The sequence below is a fragment of the Myotis nattereri genome (assembly GCF_964212035.1).
Source record: "Myotis nattereri genome assembly, chromosome: 18".
Lineage (NCBI taxonomy): Eukaryota > Metazoa > Chordata > Mammalia > Chiroptera > Vespertilionidae > Myotis > Myotis nattereri.
Window position 1 is genome coordinate 29,107,804 of NC_138093.1, and position 21,858 is coordinate 29,129,661.

A 21,858-nucleotide genomic window follows, 5' to 3' on the forward strand; every position below is an offset into this window, starting at 1 on the left:
ATATTTAGTATCATGCTATTTTACTGAGTTCATTTATTAGTTCTAGTTGTTGTTGTTGGGACATTTAGGGTTTTCTATATACAGTACCATGTCGTCTACAAATAATGACAGTTTTACCTCTTTCTAATTTGTATGCCTGTTATTTCTTCTTCTTGTCTGATTGCTGTGGTTAGGACTTCCAGTGCTATGTTGAATAGGAGTGGTGAAAGTGGACATCCCTGTCTTGTTCCTGATCTTAAGGAAAACAATTTTATTTTTTCCCCTTTGAAGATGATATCAGCTGTGGGTTTGTCATATATGGCCTTTATTATGTTGAGGTATGTTCCCTCTGTTCCACTTTGTTGAGAGTTTTTATCCTAAATGGGTGCTGGATTGTCAAATGCTTTTTCTGCATCTATTGATATGATCATATAATTTTTATCTTTCATTTTGTTGGTGTGGTGTATCACATCCTTTGCATCCCCAAAATAAATCCCATTTGTCCATGGTATATGAACTTTATAATGTATTGCTGAATTCTGTTTGCTAATGTTTAAAAAAATATATTTTTATTGATTTCAGAGAGGAAAGGAGAGGGAGAGGTAGATAGAAACATCAATGATGAGAGAGAGTCATTGATCAGCTACCTCCTGTGCCCTTGACCGGAATCAAACCTGGGACCCTTCAGTCCACAGGCCTGTGCTCTATCCACGGAGCCAAACCAGCTAGAGCTGTTTGCTAATATTTTGTTGAGGATTGTTGCATCTATGTTCATCAGGGATACTGGCCGATAATTTTCTTTCTTTGTAGTGTTTTTATCTGGTTTTGGAATCAGGATAATGCTGGTCTCATAAAATGAGCTTGGGAGCCTTCTCTCCTCTTGAATTTTTTGGAGTAGTTTGAGAAGGATACGTGTTAAGTCTATTTTGAATGTTTGTTAAAATTTACCTGTTAAGACATCCAGTCCAGGACTTTTGTTTGTTGGGAGGTGTTTTTTTTTTTCCTTTCTCTCTCTTTTTTTTATTACTGCTTCAATTTCATGAGCTATAATCAGTCTGTTCAGATTTCCAGTTTCTTCTTGATTCAGTCTTGGAAGATTGTATATTTCTAGAAATTTATCCAGTTTTTCCAGATTAACCAGTTTGTTGGCAATTAGTATTTTCTTAAAATTCTTTGTATTTCTCTGGTGTCAGTTGTTACTTTTCCCCTTTCATTCTGATTTTATTTGGGTCCTCTCTTTTTCTTAATGAGTCTGAGTAAAGGTTTATCAATCTTGTTTTTCTTTTCAAAGACTCCACTCCTTTTTTTTTTTTTTTTTTTTTTTTTTTTTAAGATTCTATTTTGTTTATTTCCCCTTTGATCCTAATTATTTTCTTCTTCTCAACTTGGGCTTTGTGTTTTCTTCTTTTTCTAGTTCCTTTAGGTGTAAGGTTATATTGTTTATAAGAGATTTTTCTTGTTACTTGAGGTAGGCCTGTATTGCTATGAATTTCCCTCTTAGGACTCTGTCACTGTGTCCTATAGATTTTGGGTTGTTGTATTTTCATTTTTATTTGTCTCAGGGTATCTTGATTTCTTCCATGATCTCATTGATAAGCCATTCATTGTTTAGTAACATGTTATTTAGCCTCCGTGTGTTTGTGTGTTTTTCAGTTTTCTTCTTGTAATTGATTTCTAGATCCATACCATTATGGTCAGAGAAGAAGCTTGATATGATTTCAGCCTTCTTATATTTATTTTGACTTATTTTGTGTCCTAACATGTGGTCTATCCTGGAAATGTACGTGTGCAAACCAGCTAGGGCTGCCCTTGAAAAGAATGTATATCCTGCTGCTCAGGGATGAAATACTGTGAAAGTATCAATTAAGCCATCTGGTCTTATGTGTCATTCAAGCCCACTGTTTCCTTGTTGATTTTCTGTTTGGAAGATCTATCCATTGATGTTAATAGGGTGTTAAAGTTTCCTACTGTGTCTTTCTCTCCCTTTAAGTCCATCAATATTTGCTTTATATATTAGGTGCTCCTATGTTGGGTGCATAAATGTTTACAAGGTTTATATTCTCTTGATGGATTGCTCCCTTTATCATTATGTAATGCCATTCTTTGTCTCTTAGCCTTGGTTTTAAAGTCTATTGTGTCTGATGTAAATATTGCTACTCCAGCTTTTTGTTGTTGTTTCCCTTGGAATAAAATATTTTTTCCCATTTCTTTACAGTTTCTTCTCCTTCTGGTACTTCTATGATATGGATGTTATTATGCTTATGTTGTCCCAGAAGTCCCTTAAACTATCCTCATTTTTCATTATTAAAAAAAAAAAAATTGCCCATTGCTCTGATTAGATGCTTTCTGCTACCTTGTCTTCCAAATCACTGATTCGATCCTGTTTCATCTAATCTGCTGTATAGTCCTTCTAGTGCAGTGTTACTCAACCTTCTGGCCCTTTAGATACAGTTCCTCATGTTGTGACCCAACCATAAAATTATTTTCATTGCTACTTCATAACTGTAATGTTGCTACTGTTATGAATTGTCATGTAAACATCTGATATGCAGGATGGTCTCAGGCGACCCCTGTGAAAGGGTTGTTCGACTGCCAAAGGGGTCGCGACCCACAGGTTGAGAACCGCTCTTCTAGTGTATTCATTTCTGACTGGTTCTTTTTTATGTTTTCTGTGCCCTTTTTATGCTTACTGTCTCTGTGTTTAAGTTCTCACTGAGTGCATCCATTCTTCCACTAAGTTTTGAACTCTGTGTTTGACATATTGTCTGTCTCCTTTTCATTTTTTTTCCTTGGGATTTCCCCTGTTCTTTTATTTGGGGCACGTTTATTGTTATTTCCCATTTTGGCTGCCTCTCAGCATTTGTTTCTGTATATTATGGAGATCTGCTGTGCCTTTCAGCCTTGGTAAGGTGGCCTTTGGGCTCAACGGCATGGTCTCCCTAATCACCTGTTTTTGGTGCTTCAGGAATGTCCCCCATGTGGGTGATGTGACCCCTCCTGTTGAGTCTTGATTGCTGTTGAGTCATCTGTGTGTACAGTTGACCTTCAGGGCCTGACTGTGAGGATTGACTACAATCACAGCGTGCGAGCTGCTGTGCAAGGGCTGACCCCATTAAGCAGAATCCTCCCCAGTAGGGTGAGGTGTCTGCCGAGATCTCCCTCTGGGTGTGCTGCTGTGGAGCTGATTGGATCGTGCTCTGATGGGGTCCAAGCCTGCCACCAGTTGTTAGTTCTGGAGCCTCTTGGGAGGGACTCTGGTGCTGGTCAGTGTCAGAGGTCTGTAACTGACCCTGGGCTACCTGTCTGGATCTACCAAGTGATCTGCAATTTGTGGCTGCTTCTGCCGAAGTGCATGAAGGGTCCACGCTGTGTACCAAGACTGGCTTCTGCCAGCACTGAGGCCAGGGACAGGTCAGTAAAAGGCCCCAAGCCTCCTGGAATCTGTCTCTGCCTGCTGGCTGCCTGCTCGGCTCAGTGACCAGAAGAGCCTCTTGTGGTGTTTGAGTTGCACGAGATAGGTTCTCAGTGAGTCACTAGGTAGTGGGGAGTGATGTTCACCAGGTTGATAGAGAGTCAAACTCAATGCCAGTGTGGGTCTGAGGCCACTCTGCAGAAGTGCAGGGTACACCAGTGCTTGCTGCCACCCACCTGGGGCCTGTGGACCTTTGAGGCGGGGTGGGACCTGCAGATTGCACCAGGCTAAAATAGACCAGGCTTTGACCAAGAAGAGAGAAGGCTCCGCACAGCGACAGGGACACTGATCAGGCGTGTGAAGGGGAAATGGCTTTGCCCAATAGCTGCACAACTCTCTCCCTCCCTGTGTGCCTCTGGCACTCCTCCAGTTTGCCCGAGCTTCCTCCGGAACTCCTCAATATAGTCTGCACCACCGGTTCAGGCTGGAGGCAGAGACAGACCGCACGACCAGGTGCAATCCTGGCAGGGTGGGGCTTCCAGGATGCGGCTGGGAGGGGCTCTTTGCCACTCCCCAGACAGATGGATGGAGGGGGATGCTCCACTCAGCCAAGATGGCGTCCCTGGGTGGCACCCAGCACAGGGACACTTGCTATTGTCACTCACACCTTCTACCCGCAGCCATTCCGCTCAGTCTGGTCCACTCCAGCTGCCACCCCCCTGCAGAGCCCCGGGTGAGTGCCATGGCCCCTAGGAGAGCAGTGCCCTCTCACCAGGGCAGACAGAACCCCCGCTGATTTCCATAGCCAGGTATCTTGAGGGCTTTTTTCCTGGCTTTAGTGCTCTGGCTAAGGATCCTGGCATGGGGCTGAGGCCCTGGCTCCTCCATAGGGACTTCCTTTGGATTCTCAATCGCAGCATGTGGGTGCCGGGCCAGCCCTTTGTGTGCCTGTCTTTCCTGCCGGTCTGATGCGGGTTCCTCTGTGCACCCTCAGCTATGAGGCTTCTGCTCAGCATCCAGATAGTTATTGAGGTGGATTTTTCAGTACTTGAGCCATGACTCTGACATGGTCCTGGGAGGAGGGGAGTGTAACTTCCACCCACTCCGCCATCATCTTGCAGTTGGGAAGGAATTTGCTTTAATTTTTTTAATGTCCTTGACCGGAATCGAACCCAGGACCCTTCAGTTGGCAGGCTGGTGCTCTATCCACTGAGCCAAACCAGCGAGGACAGGATATTTACTTTTAAAATACATTCATCTAGCCCTAACCGGTTTGTCTCAGTGGATAGAGAGTCAGTCTGCGGACTGAAAGGTCCCAGGTTCGATTCCGGTCAAGGGCATGTACCTTGGTTGCAGGCACATCCCCAGTATGGGGTGTGCAGGAGGCAGCTGATCGATGTTTCTCTCTCATCGATGTTTCTAACTCTCTATCCCTCTCCCTTCCTCTCTGTAAAATCAATAAAATATATTTTAAAAAAATACATTCATCCAGTTTGCCACAAAAAAGCCAGGGTTTGCTTTTCAGACTGCAGAGTGCATAGAACATTTTGTCAAATATCCAGCATCTTTTTTTTTAATGGTAAAAATGCAGTAGTGTCTAGTTTCAGAATTGAGTGACACCTGTAGCACACATGGATGATAAGGAGTTACAGGTTTTACTTACATTACATGCGAATCGGTGGATCAAGGAAAAGCCTACAAAGAACCTAAACTTGGCTTCTGTCAGTGAAACAGAGGAGACTCTTGGCCAGTGTTTCCACGAGAGTAATTTGTCCAAAAGAAGCAAATCCAAGTGATGCAATTGTCATATGACCTTTTTGTGCCTTATATTCTTATAACTGATTTCAGAGAGGAGCGGAGAGGGAGAGAGAGATAGAAACATCAACGATGAGAGAGAGTTATCCATTGAGTGCCTCCTGCAGGCATCACCTCCTGTCCTCGCTGGTTTGGCTCAATGGATAGAGCACCAGCCTGCCAACTGAAGGGTCCTGGGTTTGATTCCGGTCAAGGGCATTAAAAAAATTAAAGCAAATTCCTTCCCAATTTCAAGAACATGGGGGAGAGGTCCATTTCTTTCCCTCACCAACGTTAGAGCGCTTCACGTCATGTTTATCTGGCTTATGACAGGGTGGATCTTGCCCACAAATGCCCATCGTTGTTCATCTTCACTGTGTGGTTCAGCTGGAGGTAGTAGGCAGTCTGCCTTACAAATGTCTGAGTTCTGCTTGTGATGCAGTGATAGACTTTCAGGCAGGTCTTCTTTTATTGCAATTAGTAACTGGAATAGTCAGTACTGACGCGCACTCTGTCATGTATGGAAAGGGGTGACTAGGAGTCAGGACTCTAGGACTCTCAGTCTGATTGTGCCAGTTACGGCGGCGGGACCTAGATCACTGCACAGGAGTGAGTTTGGACCAGATGGCCTTTTAGTTCCCTACCGACTCTTAAAAATTTTACTCAGATGTTATGCACCACATCAGTCACTTGGGAGTTCTTTCAGTTTTGTTTTGTGATCTTTCAAACCCCATTAGAATGTAGCAACCTGGTACCTGTTGACTACAGTTATGAGCAGCTCATGGCAGTGAATGTGCCCTGTTTGGAAGCGAACCCTTGTTCCCACATGAATCTTGGGAGCTGGGGGGCCTTTCAGACAAAACAGCTGGTAGGTCCCTGTGCTCAGAGCGCCGTACTTTGGGTCCTGTGGGCCTGTAGCCCAGCTACATGTAACCGGTCAGCCCCTAGCTCAGCGAAGCCGGCTATGGACTGGGCGTGAAGGAGGGTCGTGTCTTGTGACATGTCTAACGGAGCACCCTGTACGGGATACTGGGGAGGAGATCTGAATGGAAGACTCTCGGAGAGGGACTTAGTAAAGTGGAGCAGGGTCATGAGAGAAACATGAGAGAAGGCAGATAGCAAAGCCATGAAGGAGCAGAAATCGACACAGTCCTGATAAGCAGCAGAAGTAGAATCAGACACAAGTGAAATTGAGACCGGCCTGTGTGGGTCAGTGTTTGAGTGTCGACCTATGAACCAGGAGATCACAGTTTGATTCCTGGTCAGGACACATGCCCTGGAGGAGGCACTCAATGGATAACTCTCTCTCATCGTTGATGTTTCTGTCTCTCTCTCCCTCTCCGTTCCTCTCTGAAATCAGTTATGAAGTTGAAACAGAGAGTTGCTGAATTCCTTTTGTAGAACTGGAGCCGCTGCGTACCTTGGTGGCTTAGCTCTCAGCTGCCCAACGGTTTTCTTGGAGCTTCCTGGTTCCTCACTTGCGTTGCAACTGTAGAGGGAACGTTCCTGCCTACAGCAGCCTGTCCTTACGGCCTGGAGGAGCCTCCCAGACATGTCAGGGACTTTGCACTCCTGTGTACAATAAAAACTTTCTAAGGTATTTTGCCAGAGATAGCAAGGCACACCAATTTGTTTATAGTTTTACATGCCTGAAGCGCACTGGTGTTCTCTGACAGGTTAAAGGTAGCTAGTTAGCGTTGCAAGACTTAGTTGATCTATTATTTGGGTTATTCATTCATTTAACAGATAGAGAAACATTCCAGGCCTGCTCTGTGAAAGACACTGTATTCTGCCCACCTCCATTTTATTTATTTATTTATTTATTTATTTATTTATTTATTTATTTATTTATTAAATATATTTTATTGATTTTTTACAGAGAGGAAGGGAGAGAGATAGAGAGTTAGAAACATCGATGAGAGAGGAACATCGATCAGCTGCCTCCTGCACACCTCCCACTGGGGATGTGCCCGCAACCCAGGTACATGCCCTTGACCGGAATCGAACCTGGGACCTTTCAGTCCGCTATCCACTGAGCCAAACCGGTTTCGGCTATTTATTTTTTATTTTATTTTTAGTTAAGGTATTACAAATGTGTCCTCATCCCCCCCTAGTGACCCCCAACCTCCCCCCCCCCCCCCGTTCCGCACACTCATGCTCCCATCCCCCCGTTGTCCATGTCCATTGGTTTGGCTTATATACATGTATACAAGTCCTTCGGTTGATCTCTTCCCCTTACCCCCGCCCTCCCCTACTTTCCTTCTGGGGATTGATAGCCTGATCGCTGTTTCTCAGTCTTTGGATCTGTCCATTTTCATCAGTCTATGTGGTTCTCTATAATCCACAAATGAGTGAGATCATGTGCTATTTTTTCTAATTCTTTATTATTAAGAAGTTGTAGTGCCATGGTCTTCATTTGTGCTAGCTTCATCATTGAGGGCTTTTTTTTTTTTTTTTTTATGGTGTAGACGAGGGTACTTTCTGTTTCTTCAGTAACTAATCCATTGAGCAGGCACTCTGTACTGTAATGCATTTTGCAACATTCTCTTACATACTTCTCTTAGGCATCCTATAACATTGAGATGATTATTTCCTTTCACATGAAGAAAGTGAGGCTTAAGAGCATTAAGTAACTTATCCTGAGATCACAGAATAGGTAGTAGTAGAGCTGGAACCCAAATCACTCTGACTGTACATCTCATGGTGTGTGTGTTGTTGTTTTTTAAAAAAATATTTTTATTGATTTCAGAGAGGAAGGGAGAGGGGGAGAGAGAGAAACATCAATGATGAGAGAGAATCATTGATCGGCTGCCTCCTGCACGTCCCCTGCTGGCATCAAGCCCACAATCTGGGCATGTGCCCTTGACCGGAATCGAACCCGGGACCCTTCAGTCTTCAGGCTGACACTCTATCCACTGAGCCAAGCCAGGTAGGGCTACATCTCATGGTTTTAACCACGGGGCTAGATTTCTGGTCTTTCAGTTCAGAACATTAGTGAATAAAACACCCAAATTACTTCTTCCTCAAAGTCCTCTTGGTGCTTTAGGCACAGTGCCATGTGACCTCCTCCACAAAGCCTTTGCTGACCTCCCTTCTTTCTTCTGAGTAAAGGAAGCCTCACAGCTCACAGTTCACAGTTCACAAGCTCTGAGTCCTGTAGCAGTTGTAGCACAGACCATCAGTCCTGGTCTCTGTATCCTCCCAAGCGCCTCGCACAGTGTCTTGCATGTAGAGTTGGTGCTCAGTGCGTGTTGGTAGAATTATAGAATGGACGATTTCCTTGTCGCCACCAGCCTAGGACACGTCAGCAGTTCTGTGCTGACCCTGCTTTTGTGCTTTTAAATAAAGTAACATGAAATAATTACGACAAATACTTTAATATCTTGTTATTTAAAGCTTATATTTCAAGTTAAATTTATTGGGGTAACATTGGTTAATAACATATAAATTTCAGGTGTACAGCCTGATAGTATGACATCTGTATACAGTATTGCGAGTTCGCCTCCGGAAGTCACCATGTATTTCTCCTTTACCCTTGTCCTCACTCAGTGCCCTGCCCTCTGGTAGCCACTGTCCTGTTGTCCGGGTCTGTGAGGGTGCTGTTCTCTTTGCGTGCCTCCTTTTTGTTTTTATATTCCACATGAGTGGAACCGTGCCATTTGTGTCCTTTTCTTTCTGACCTGTTTCCGTTAGCATAAAACTCTCATCCATCCATGTGTGTATGCTTAAAAATTTTATTTTATTTTGATTTGAGAGAAAGAGAGAGCGAGAGAGAGAGAGGGAGGGAGAGGAGAGGTGTGGGGAGAGAGAGAGACAGAAATATTGATTTTTTTGTTCAACTCATTTATGCATTCATTGATTGATTCTTGTATGTGCTCTGACGGGGATCGAACCTCAATGTTGGTGTATCAGGATGACACTAGCTAACTGAGCTACTCAGCCAGGGCCAAGATCCACTCATGTTGTTGCAAATGGCAACACTTTTTTTTTTTATGACTGAGTAGTAGTCCATGGCATATATGTGTCATATATTATTTGTTGGAGGACATTAAGGCTGTTTCCATGCCTTGGCTATTGTAAATAATGCTGCAATGAACATAGAGGTACATACATCTTTACAAATGTTTATTGTCCCAAACTTTGTGGCTATTTTTAAAAATTTTTTAATTACAGTTGACATTCAATATTATACTAATTTCAGGTGTACAGCATACTGATTAGACATTTATATAACTTACAAAGTGAACCCCCTGGTAAGTGTAGTACTCACCTAACACCATGCATAGTTATTACAGTATTATTGATTATATTCCCTGTGCTGCTATACTTTACATCCCTATGACTATTTTATAACTCTCAATTCGTACTTCTTAATCCCCTCACCTTTTTCACCCAGTCCCCCCACACCCCTCCCATTTTGTTCTTTATGAGTCTTGTTCCTTCATTTACTTTGTTTTTTAGATTCCACATATAAGTAAAATCATATGGTATTTGTCTTTGTCTGTCTGACTTATTTCACTTAGCATAATACCCTAGGTCCATGTGTGTTGTGTGAATGTAAGATTTCATTTTTTTTAAAAATAATTTTTTTATTATAATTTTTATAAGATTTCATTCTTTTCTATGGCTGAATATTCCATTATATATATGTACCACTTCTTTATCCAGTTGTCTATCATTGGTTTATTAGGTTTCTTCCATATCTAGGCTAATGTAAATAATTCTACAGTGAACATGGGAATGCTATATCTTTTGGATTTCTTTGGGTAAATGCCCAGAAGTGGAATTGCTGGGTCATGTGGCAGTTCTGTTTTTAATTTTTTGAGGAACTTCTATACTGCTGCACCAACTTGCATCCCACTAACAGTGCATGAGGGTTTCCTTTTCTCCTCATTTTCGCCAACACTTATTATTTGTTGATTTATTGATGACAGCTATTCTGACATGTATGAGGTGATATCTCATTTGGCTTTAACTTGTAAGTCTCTGCTGGTTAGTGATGTTGAGTATCTTTTCATGTATTTGTTGACCATCTGTATGCCCTTTTTGGAGAAATGTCTATTTAGGTCCTCTGCCCATTTTTAATTTAGATTGTCTTTTTGGTGATAAGTTTTATGAGTTCCTTGTATAGTTTGGATATTAACCCCCTATTGGATATATCATTAGTGAATATTTTCTCCCATTTAGTAGGTTGTCTTTTTGTTTTGTTGATGGTTTTGCTATGCAGAAAATTTTTATTTTGATTTAGTCCCATTTGTTTATTTTTTTTTTATCATAAATGGATGTTGAATTTTGTCAAATGCTTTTTCTAAATCTACTGATATGATCATATGACGAATATAGTTCATTTTGTTTATGTGGTGTATCACATTAATTGACTTGTGGATATTGAACCAACCTCGTATCTTGTGAATAAATCCCACTTCATTGTGGTATATGATCTTTTTTACTTATTGATGAATTCAGTTCGCTAATATATTGTTAAAGACTATTTGTATCTATGTTCATCAGGGGTATTGGCCTATAATTTTCTTTTTTGGTAGTGTCTTTGTCTGTTGTTGTTATCAGGGTAATGCTGGCTTTCTCAAATGAGTTTGGGAGCCTTTCCCTCTAGTTTTCTGAAATAGTTTGAGAAGGATAGGTATTAATTATTTTTTGAATGTTTGGTAAAAATCACCTGTGAAGCCATGTGCTCCTGGACTTTTGCTTGGAGGGAGTTTTTTGGTTACTGATTTGATATGGTTAGTAGTTAATGGCCTGTTCACTTTTTTGTTTCCCCCTGATGTAGCCTGAGAAGACTGTATGTTTTTAGAAATTTATCCATTTCTTCTAGGTTGTCCAGTTTGTTGGCATGTAATTGTTGGTGGTATTTCCTTGTCATCCTGTGTATTTCTCTGGTGTAGATTTGTCAGTCCTCTCCTCTTTCTGATTTTAGTTATTTGGCCCTCTCTCTTTTTTTCCTTCTGATGAGTCTAACTAAAGGTTTATTAATTTTGTTTACTTTTTCAAAGAACCAAGTTTCTGTTTTCATTTATCCTTTCTATTGTTTAGTAAGGCTTTCGTTTATTTCCACTGTGATCTTTATTATTTTCTTCCTTCCACTCACTTTAGACGTTGTTCTTCATTTTCTAGTTCCTTTAGGTTTAAGATTGGATTGTTTAGTTGAATTTTTCTTGTTACTTGAGATCAGCCTGTATTGCTGTGAATTTCCCTCCTTCCTATGAATCGTTTTGGCTGTGGCCTATAGATTTTTGGCCATTAAGTTTTCATTTTCATTTTGTCTCAAGTTATCTTTTGATGTCTTCCTGAATCTCATTGTTAACCCATTTGTTGTGTAGTAGCATGTTATTTATGTGTGTTTTTTAGTTTTCTTATAATTGATTTCTCGTTTCATGCTATTGTGATCTGATAAGACGCTTGATATGATTTCAGTCTTATTACATTTACTTAAGACTTGTTATGTGGCATAATGCACTGCAGAGTGATGATAGGGGACAAATGGGTGCCCTGAGAGCACTGAGGGAGGGGAGCCCGAATAAAGTTAGGGGTCAGGGAAGGCTTCCTCGAGGAAATGCCTTTCTAAACCGAACCCTGAAGGGTTAGCCGGCTAGGGGAGCCAAGTGCTCAGGCCGTGCTTCAGGGTGGAGAGCACGCTAGAGGGACAGAAGGTCATCTAGCACAGCTGGCGCTGGGAGTGCTGGGGGCTCAGGCCAGAGAGGTAGGAGGGCCAGCTTCCTTGTTGGAATGTAACTGTCTGTCTCTAGAGAAGAGAGCCCTTGGAGACAATACCAAGCCTCCTTTGGCTCAGGGTCCCCTTCCTGACAGAGCAGGAGCTGAGTGAATGTTGGTAGGTGTGTCGGTGGAGGCTGGGGTGGGGAGGTCGGGTGTGCCGTGACCTTGCCCCCTTGCTAGAGCAGGTAAGGGGCCTGGAGGTTGCCAGCTTCCCCGGCCACACCTGTCCCTGCCTCTGGGTCACCTGTGTGCTCTTGTCCTTCAGCCCTCGACAGCGAGTCTGCCTCCAGCAGCATCCGCTTCAGCAAGGCCTGCCTGAAGAACGTCTTCTCGGTCCTGCTCATCTTCATCTACCTGCTGCTCATGGCCGTGGCCGTCTTCCTGGTTTACCAGACCATCACAGACTTCCGCGAGAAACTCAAGCACCCTGTCATGTCTGTGTCGTATAAGGAAGTGGACCTCTACGACGCCCCAGGTAGAGCCTGCTGGGGCAGGTGTCAGGGCGCAGGTCTGGGGCATCCGTTTGCAAATACAACCTGAGCTGCCACTGCACTCCTAGCCCTGTGCTGAGCACCACGGGCAGGGTGGAGGAGTCTGAGCACAGCCTGGGTGTAGGGACACACCCAGAGAGCTGCCGCTGGGCCCCAGTAGAGTGTGTCCTGTGTCAGGGAGAGAGGTAGACAGAGCCTGGAGTGGCCACTGCAGAACTAGGGTGGGCAAGGAACCATTTGCACAGAGGCAGGATGTGAGCTGGGCTCTAATAGATGGGAAGAGAGTTTTTCTGGGAGGAGGATCAGCAGAGCAGAGGTGAGTGTGGGGAGGCTGAGGGTTTCTCTGGCGTGGCTGACACTGTCCTGGCTTTGCTCTCTATCTGTGGGCTACTCTGTGTCTGGTTCCTGATCTCTGAGCTCTGCTGGGTCTGGTGCATGTGCTGCTCGCAGTGTTCCTGCCCCTGAGGTTGGAACAGCTACCATCAGTAGAGCCGTGAATGAGAAGCCTTGGGGGGGTAGGGGATGAGGGCACACCTGGAGCTCCAGGCAGAGCAGGAGATGAGAGACAACCTGAGATCTGGGAACCCCACATCGGGGCCTCCCACTGACTCTGCAGGTGTGTGGGTCCCAGGGATTGGCTCAGGTGCGGAGGCCCCCTCTGCGTGCAGAGAGCAGCGTTCTGGTGCAGGCGCAGGCGCGGGGGAGGCTCCCTGAGGAGGCCTGTGTCCTTCATTAGAGGAGGGCTTTCTGAGGGCAGAGGATGTGGCTTCCCCCCTCTGTAGCCTTTTCCTTCTCCCTCCCCTGCAGTCACCAGGGAGTCCTGAACTTAGGCTGATGATGGGTGTGAGCAAATGAATGTGACATGATTTTAGGGTGTGGTCAGGGCCTGTGCCTCCTGACGTTCACTTTTCCATTTGCGCCCCCAGGGATTGCCCTGTACCCCGGTCAGGCCCAGCTGCTCAGCTGTAAGCACCATTACGAGGTCATCCCACCTCTGAGGAGCCCGGGCCGGCCCGGAGATGTGAACTGCACCACCCAGAGGATCAACTACACCGACCCTTTCTCCAACCAGACCCTGGTAAGGCTCCGGGCGGGGCAGCGTGCCCTCTCGGCCCTGCACCCGAGGCCCAGTCTTCTTTCTGCCGGGTGGTTGGTGCGGGCCCTCGGCCGGTGAACACGGGGACACGTGGGTCGTGGCTGTGGCTGGCTCACCTGCACTTGGTCAGAGTGACCCTGTGGGATTCTGTCCTGCAGGAGGGGCCTGTGTGTCGGGGCGGAGTGGGCCCCCTACCTGGCTGCTCGGGGGAAACGGCCAGGGTGCTTTTGGAAAATGTCGATTCCCAGATTCCAGGCGAGGCCAACTGGTTCATTCCGGGCGCGGGGCCTGGGGATTCGTATTCTGAAATAAATAAGCCACTTAAGCAGGAGCGCCGGTCCGGGAGCCAGGACCGCAGCCGGCCCTGCTGTCTCGTAGCCCGTGGGACGCAGCGTGGGCGGCTGGGAGGGCGGCGCCTGCAGGGGTGTGAAGGCAGGGCAGGAGTTTGTATTTCTCACATCTTCCCTTTTGTGACCCATGTCCATGTTTCAGAAAGGATTGAACCAGGCCGAGCCAGGTTCTCCAGACCCAAGAGGAAGGAAAGGTTTTTCGGCAGAAGAACTCGGACCCAGACTCCCAGGGAGGAGCAGGGTGTGGTGTTGTGCCCCTGGGAAGTTACAGGCATTGGGCATTTCCGGGGGTGCCTCTGTGACGGAAGGAAGGCCGGATGAGAGAAGCAAGCTTCTGGGTGGCAGGGAGCCGTGAGTGGGTCTTAGAGGAGTTTTGTTACTATTTATTCTAGGCTTCCTCCTAAAATCCCGCTGAAATGATTCCCACTCCTGCAAAAAATAGAATAAAATAAAATATCCACAGGGGCCAGGAAAGGGCATCACGGGCTGACCAGACAGTTTGAGGATCAGGAAATAGAAACAGCAGGTCCAGTCAGGTTGGTGGGGTGAACAGATCGGAGGAAGCCCGTGCCTGGAGCAGGTGCGAGAGGCCTGCTGCGGGGGCTCCTCGGTGCGGGAGGACAGCCAGGGGAGCCTGTGGGCTGGGCCCTCCTCTGTGGCTTCTGCTGAGAGACATGCCCTCCCTGAGTACCAACCCCCCCCCCCAACCCCAGCCTGTAGCCCCGCCCAGGCCTCAGGTAAGAGGACCCCGGACCGGTGATGAGGCCCTGGAGTGGGACCTGCGAGAGCCCCTGTCTTCGCCAGCCCCTGGCCTTGTCCACCGGGAGGTCTGCTTGGCGGTGGTCCCCTGTGGCTATCGCTGGAGTGGGCATCAGAAGCATGCCCTCCCCGGGGCCCAGAGCTTTGGGCACCCACTTTCTGCTGCAGAGGTGGAGGAGCAGCTGTGGGCTGCCCGGTCTTGGACTAGGTGGTTGGCTTGTCGTTCTTCTGCCCCTGCACCTTGGTTTGCGGTGAGATGTCTTGGGAAATGTGTGGTCTTCTGGCTGTTTGCGTGCCCTCACGTCCACGTGGAAGTGACCCGGGTCTCATCTGGTCCTCCTTTGTCAGTCTTCAGATTCTCATTTATTTTTTAGTCTCTCGTGCCCTCGGTTTAATCTAGTTAATGTTGAGCAGCTGCTTTGCCTGGCACAGTTGGGGGCACGGCCTTGTCGCCCTGCAGGACTTGTGTGTGTGTCCTTGCGGCCTGCCAGGTTTCCAGTGCCCGTATGGTAAGCTGATGCCTCCTTTGTAGGTGGTTGTCACCATGCACTCCAGTTCCAGACAACAGTTTACGTAACGGTCAGAGCCTAGGCTAAGCTACTGTACGAGAGCAGACGCCCCAAACGCACACAGTGGCTGAGACCAGAGAGGAGTCGGTGTCTTTCTCTGGGGAGCCCGGGTGTGCAGGGGCGGTCACTCTGCCAGCCCCTGGGCGTTGTGCTGGTCCTGTGGTCAGCACTGGCTCACAGCCTGAGAGCACAGCCGGCCCCAGAGGTGAGACCTGGAGGGCAAGACACTGAGGGCCTGAGTCACTGCACATTCCAGGAACTTGGTCACGTGGCCACGTCTGAGGCCGGGAGTGGGGCCAGCAGGCGGCTGTGCTCTGCTGGAGTCGGGATGGGGAAGCGGTCCTAGGGCTGCAGGAGGAAGTGGATCATGGAAACAGGACAGTCAGCGTCCTCTGCTGCCACTTACCATGCGGAAAGGCTGAGAGGGGCGAGGTGGGCAGAGAGAGACATCTTAGGATAAGGCAGCGACAACACTAACCTCAGTTAAAAAAGAATTCCAGGTGCAAAGGGCGAAAAGAGGGATGTGTAATATGGATAAGGGTTCAACTCCACCACTCTTCCTGAGAAGATTTAACGGTCACCCATCTATCACTGCGTGCAAAGCAGCCTCCCAGTCGCATATTGTAGGCAAAACCTGTTAGAATAAAAAGTCCCATGACTGCCCGAGCTGGTTTGGCTCAGTGGATAGAGCATCAGCCTGTGGACTGAAAGGTCCCGGGTTCGATTCCAGTCAAGGGTACATGCCTGGGTTGCAGGCTCGATCCCCAGTGCGGGGCATGCAGGAGGCAGCTAATCAATGATTCTCTCCCATCATTGATGTTTCTCTCTCTCTCTCCCTCTTTCTTCTTCTCTGAAATAAAAAAAAGTAGTCCCATGACCCCAGAGCACGTGTAACACTTCTCAGAAACTCGCAGGTCAGGCCGACAGAAAGTAAGAGAACGATTGGAAAGCGCAGTGCGTGTGGAGCGAGTGTGTCTCGGTGCCTGACAGTGTCTTAGGTGCTCTTCACGTATCTTAGAGCCGGTATAAAAGTCGATGTTAAGATATTTCCCCCCAAATTACTCTATCAACCCAATATCATCAGTTAAAAGTCCCAGTTGAGTTTTCATGCAACTGAAGCTAGTGTTAAATGTTAAAATGCATGAGAAGAGCACGTGTACAAAACAGCCAGGTTTGGGGGGTGAGCAGCCTGAGCAGGCGCCCTGCTCAGTCCGAGGTCACAGCGGGGAGAACCCGCAGCCATCAAACCTGCATCTCCATTGTGTGGGTTTCACACCACAATACCAGACGATCTAAATGTGAAAAAGGTTAAAAAAAAGATACCATACAGAAATACAGAATAGTGATATAATTTTGATTTTCCTTAGCAAACAAAACACAGAAGCCTTACAAAAAAAAGATTTGCAGATTTCACATCAAATTTAGAGCTTCATAAAGCAAATGATATTATAAGCAGAGTTAACTGGAAAGTAAGCGAATGGAAGACAACATTTGTCCATAAAACAGACGGAAGTTCCTATCCTTTCTCAACCGAGAGCTGCAGAGCGCAGCGGAGTGCACGCAGCACAGCCGGGCTCCCTGAGGAGGAGCGGGCGGCGGTGCCCTGGGGCCACTGGGCTTTCCAGGCCCACCCCGGAGTGTCCCAGGCTGAGAGTCCGGCCTCTGTCTCTGCAGAAATCCGCCCTGATCGTGCGGGGGCCACGGGAGGTGAAGAAGCGGGAGCTGGTCTTCCTCCAGTTCCGCCTGAACCAGAGCAGCGAGGACTTCAGCGCCATCGATTACCTCCTCTTCTCCTCCTTCCAGGAGTTCCTGCACAGGTGGCCGCTCCAGCCTCGCACAGCCCGTGGGGGTGGAGGTGCAGGGGGGAGGCCGGAGGCTAGCGGGCCAGCGGGCCCTCGGGACTGCTGAAGCCCAGAGTCCTCTGGGGAGCCCGAGAGGAAGCGGGCATTCTCCCACTGGGGCCTTCAGGGGCCGGCCTGCCTGGAGGTGGGCGACCGCTCCCTCTCCGTTTGGAAACCCGGAAGCAGAGCGTGGAGGAGGCGGTGGGAAGCGTCCGGGCGATGCCAGCAGGGAGACCAGATGAAGCAGGGCCGGAGCGCGTGGGCCGTGTTGAATCCCACGTCAGGCCTGATGAGCTTGGCCCTTTCTCCTCTGCCCTCAGCCCAGACAGGGTGGGCTTCATGCAGGCCTGTGAGAGCGCCTCTTCCAGCTGGAAGTTCTCCGGGGGCTTCCGGACCTGGGTCAAGATGTCCCTGGTGGAGACCAAGGAAGAAGACGGGCGAGAAGCAGTGGAGTTCCGGCAGGAGGTCGGTGGTGCTGGGTGGGTCAAGCTGCTGGTCGTGCAGCCTGAGTGGGGCGGGGAGCTCCCCAGGGAGGGGGCCTCTGTGCAGGGTCTGAGGCTGAGCGCGGACCATGCAGGAGCTCACGCGTTCTGTAGGCAGCACCCATGCCAAGCCTCTCCCTCTGTTACAGCCAGGCCCAGCACAACACGGGGAGCAGAGAGCCCTGCGGGGTGCAGGGACCAGCACCTGACGCCACCGAGCAAGCCCAGCACTGAGAGGCTGGCGGCCGCCTAGAGCAGCGGTTCTCAACCTGTGGGTCACGACCCCTTTGGGGGTTGAACGACCCTTTCACAGGGGTCGCTTAAATGCATCCTGCATATCAGATATTTACGATTCTTAACAGTAGCAAAATTACAGTTATGAAGTAGCAACGAAAATAATTTTATGGTTGGGGGTCACCATAACATGAGGAACTGTATTAAAGGGTCGTGGCATTAGGAAGGTTGAGAACCACTGGCCTAGAGGGTTGGGTATTTGCAGGGAAGAGAGCCTAGATGCAGTGGCTCTTGACTGTCTGGGCATGATGGTCCATTGGGATGCAGGGGTAAAATACTAGCTTTCTTAAAAAAAAAAAAAATCAACTTTTTTATAAAATACATTGCTTTTATGCAAGTTATTCTTTTTTAAAAAATGTCTGTTGATTTTAGAGAGCAGAAGGGCGAGAGAGAGAGACGTTGATGGGTTCCTCTTTGGGCACCCCAACCTGGGATCGACCTACAACCTAGGTACGCCCTCGGACTGAGGATCAAGTCTGCAACCTTTTGGTGCCCGGGATAATGGTCCAACCAACAGCCACACAGGCCAGAGCTAACTTTTTAATTTATTGATTTGAGAGAGAAAAACATGGATTTGTTGTTCGCCTTATTTATGCGTTCATTGGTTGCTTCTTGTATGTGCCCTGGCCAGGTTTGAACCCGAAACCTTGGTGAATCGGTAACCAACTGAGCTACCCAGCCAGGCCTTTAAAAAATTTTTTTTTATAAAAGAGTTTGAGTCAAACTGACATCATGTTTGGGAAACAATATCTCAAATCCTCTCTCTTTTTGTATTTTTTAATGTAATTTTTCTATTTTTCAGTGTTTTATAATGCATATAGCAATAGAACAGTAATGCTAATGTTACATCACTTCTAAAGTTACAAATATGTTGGGTGCATGTTCAGAAATTTTTTCTAATGGGACCCGTGTGCCTAAGGCTTTCACCGCACTGGCCTGGAGCTAGGAGATATGGGGGTCTCCAGCCCTCCTCCCCCCGTGAGAGCCAAGGGGAACTTAGAAAAGGGCATGGCAGTGGGGATCGAGGGGTGGGACAGGGGTGTTTGTCAGTGACCACCAAAAGCATGGCCACACCCCTATTGCTACATCCATTATAAAACATTGAAAAATAGAAAAATTAGATTAAAAAATACACAAAGAGGGAGGATTTGAGATGTTGCTCCCAGGCATGATGTCAGTTTGACTCAAACTCTTTAACAAACTCTTTCGGGCTTCCACCATGGCAGTGGCTTTCTGCCTCTTGCCTGAGTCCACACCCACACCCTGTGTCCGTGGCTGGAGCCTGCAGAGGCTGCGAGGAGACGGGCCTGTGCTCACACCCTCTGCTCCTCCTTGGAGCTGGTCCATCTGGACCGGGCTCCAAGGGACAGCGTTAGGAAGCGCTGGGTTGGAGTAGGACCCACTCTGGTCGACGGGGCTGTCCTTGGCCAGAAGCCACGCGCTTGTCCGGGTCTGGCCCTTCCTGTGCCCGGCTCCTAGGACTGCACCAGGTAGAGCTTTGGGAAGGGCAGGGAGCCAGGTTTCTTCAAGGCACAGCTTTCTTCCTGCCTTAGGATGTAATGGCTCCCAGGACAGTAGGCCCTTACAATACTCCTAGTTTGTAAGATAACGCAGATCCTGAATTTCTACTCCCCTTTCCTCCAAGAACGCTAAGCCTTTCCTGTCTGGGCCCAACAGCTGAGAAAGGAGCTTCCGTGTGTTCACCTCACAGCGAGGTGCCGTCCCATCCACCAGGCTCTCCTGGTAGCCCCAGCCGTGAGCTGAACCCACAGGGGCCCAACCCCGCCAGCCTAGACGTTGCAGAACATTTTATGTGCTTTTTATTACAGGCTCCGTTGGAAGCCTTTGGCAGGGCACAGGAACTTGAACACAGTTTCAAATGTTTTATATCAGGTTTTAAAGTTTAAGGTTCTTTCATGTGTATTGCTTCCTGTGATCTTCTCAGGGCTCAGTGAGGAAGGCAGAGCAGAGGCTCAGTTCAGATGCTGAGCGCAGCCCTTCCGGCTGGGGCTGGGCTCCTGTCTGCTCTCCCTGCCACCACGCAGACCCGTCCGTCATGGGCAGCCAGATCTCCCCGAGCACAGCCACTCACGGTTCACGGGGAGCACTCGCCACATGGATCCAGGCGGCGCTGGTCCCTGTTGACTCAAAGGTTAAAATGCGCAGCTCTTAGGATTGAGTATTTTGAAGTTTAGGATTTTTATGGCTTTTAGTTGTGAGTCTTACACAGTCTTACACTTTGAATATGATTTAATCAGTGACGATCCCAAATCCCCCTCATTTCCCCAAAGCACTGGAAACCACGGGAAGGCCCGGGCTCTGGTGCCAGGGTCAGGGTGTGGTATGTATGAGATGTGGGGCTCGCTCCTCCCAAGATGGTGTGAGGAGAGCCATGGTCTGAGACCTCCTGGCCATGCCTCCCTTTCCCGTGGCCCTGGCCAGGTGACAGTTTCTCTCCTCTGTTCCTAGACGAGTGTGGTCAACTACATTGACCAAAGGCCAGCTGCCGAAAAAAGCGCCCAGCTGTTTTTTGTGGTCTTTGAATGGAAAGATCCTTTCATCCAGAAAGTGCAAGATGTGAGTATTGTTTAAGATGGAGAGGCTCTTCATCTCCTTTCCTCGCCCAGATCAGTTGTGTTGGTGGCATTCGTGGTCTGTGTCATTTGTGTTTAATTGGTCTGATCTTCATCACTAGACTGTGGCCCCAGGAAGGTGGGGACTTTGTCTTTTGTTCATCATTTATTTGGTGTCTAGCACAGTGCCTGGCACAGAGGAGCTGCTCAGTGGTGATAATAATTGAATGACCCGAGCAGAAAGCATTGAGCTACTGTTTTAATTACTGCTGTTTGGAAGCCATTCTTTTTAAATGGTTGTCTGTAGGATGAGAACTTATTTGTGATAAGAGAACAGAAAGGTACAAATAAAAAATTAACAGAGTATCAGTTAATGCCAGATTCTCAGACTGAAGGGGCACTAATGAGTCAGCTTTGCCAAAGGAGCATTCGTAAGACGCCATCCACCAGAGCCAGTCCCAGAAACACTGATTGGCGTTCAGCTCATCACACAATGTCCGGCGTGGCCTTGCTTGGGGAAGGCATTTCAGAGCCAGGACTGACACAGGGAAGGTCTCTGTGACACGGGCGTGCTCCACGGCCACCCACCACCACCGTTATCCGTGCATTGGCCAGGCTTGTGCGAGGCTTTGGGAATCAGGACTCCGAGTAGAGGAGTAAACGCCTTCAGCTCTGCATGTAAATCATGTGAGCAGACGTTTTTAACCTATATTCAGTGGGCGGTGCTTGTAATGGGCCGGTGCTCAAGGCCTGCCTGGTGCTGTCACTCAGCTTCACAACGGTCCCCAACAGTGGAGGCGATGCAGCCACCCCGGGGTCAGGTGGGCTGAGGTCGCCCTGCGAGACTGAACAGTGCTCTGTACCAGGACGGGGATCTCAGAAAGCCAAACAGGATGTCGGCCGTGGAGAGTCCAACTTTCCAGAGGGAGCCACCTGTAGCTGTGAAGGGACCAATTCCAGACAGCCAGTGCCTCTCAAAGGAGACAGGGGGGTAAATATCTGCTACGTCGGAGGGTTTGGCTGAGTGAATGGAGAAAGGTCGGAGGAGCTTGGAGGATTTTTAGCTCTAGGCAGGAGGAAAGCATACAGGCGGGGAAGGGGGCACAGCCTGGAGGCAGGGGTCCTGAGGGGAGTGTGGAAGGACGGCCACCGGACTGGGCGGGAGGAGAAGTGCGAGTCACTACGAGAGGGGAGGAAAACAAGAGGAGCCGCTCTTCTTATGGGTTTAGTTTTGCAGAAATTTGTCTTAAAGCAAGGTCACTGGTTGGGGGCCAAAAACATTAAAGCTCAGTACTGAGTATCTTATTTGTGCATGGCTATTTTAAAGCGTTTTTTTTCTTTCGGAATCACTGTTGTAGGGAGGGCTGTTTTTCCCCTCACACTGAACTGTGGACATAAAAGTATGATGGAGTCTGTGGAGTTACAATTTTAGAACTCAGGTGGTTTTCTCGTCACCCCATTGATACTGGTATCACCTAAGACTCAA

The 21,858-nt window shown here is 47.8% G+C and overlaps 1 protein-coding gene across 3 annotated transcripts in view; it reads left to right on the plus strand.

Annotated features, from left to right (window-relative positions):
- Positions 1–21,858, plus strand: part of PACC1 (proton activated chloride channel 1) — a 33,758-nt gene that overhangs the window by 10,990 nt on the left and 910 nt on the right. For all 3 annotated transcript variants that reach the window (XM_081112677.1, XM_081112675.1, XM_081112676.1), the window contains 5 exons: positions 12,183–12,392; positions 13,335–13,486; positions 16,857–16,999; positions 17,344–17,488; positions 20,269–20,376. In XM_081112677.1, coding sequence (XP_080968803.1) covers positions 12,281–12,392; positions 13,335–13,486; positions 16,857–16,999; positions 17,344–17,488; positions 20,269–20,376 — 660 coding nt within the window. In that variant the 5' untranslated portion in view covers positions 12,183–12,280. The remainder of the gene's footprint in view (positions 1–12,182; positions 12,393–13,334; positions 13,487–16,856; positions 17,000–17,343; positions 17,489–20,268; positions 20,377–21,858) is intronic.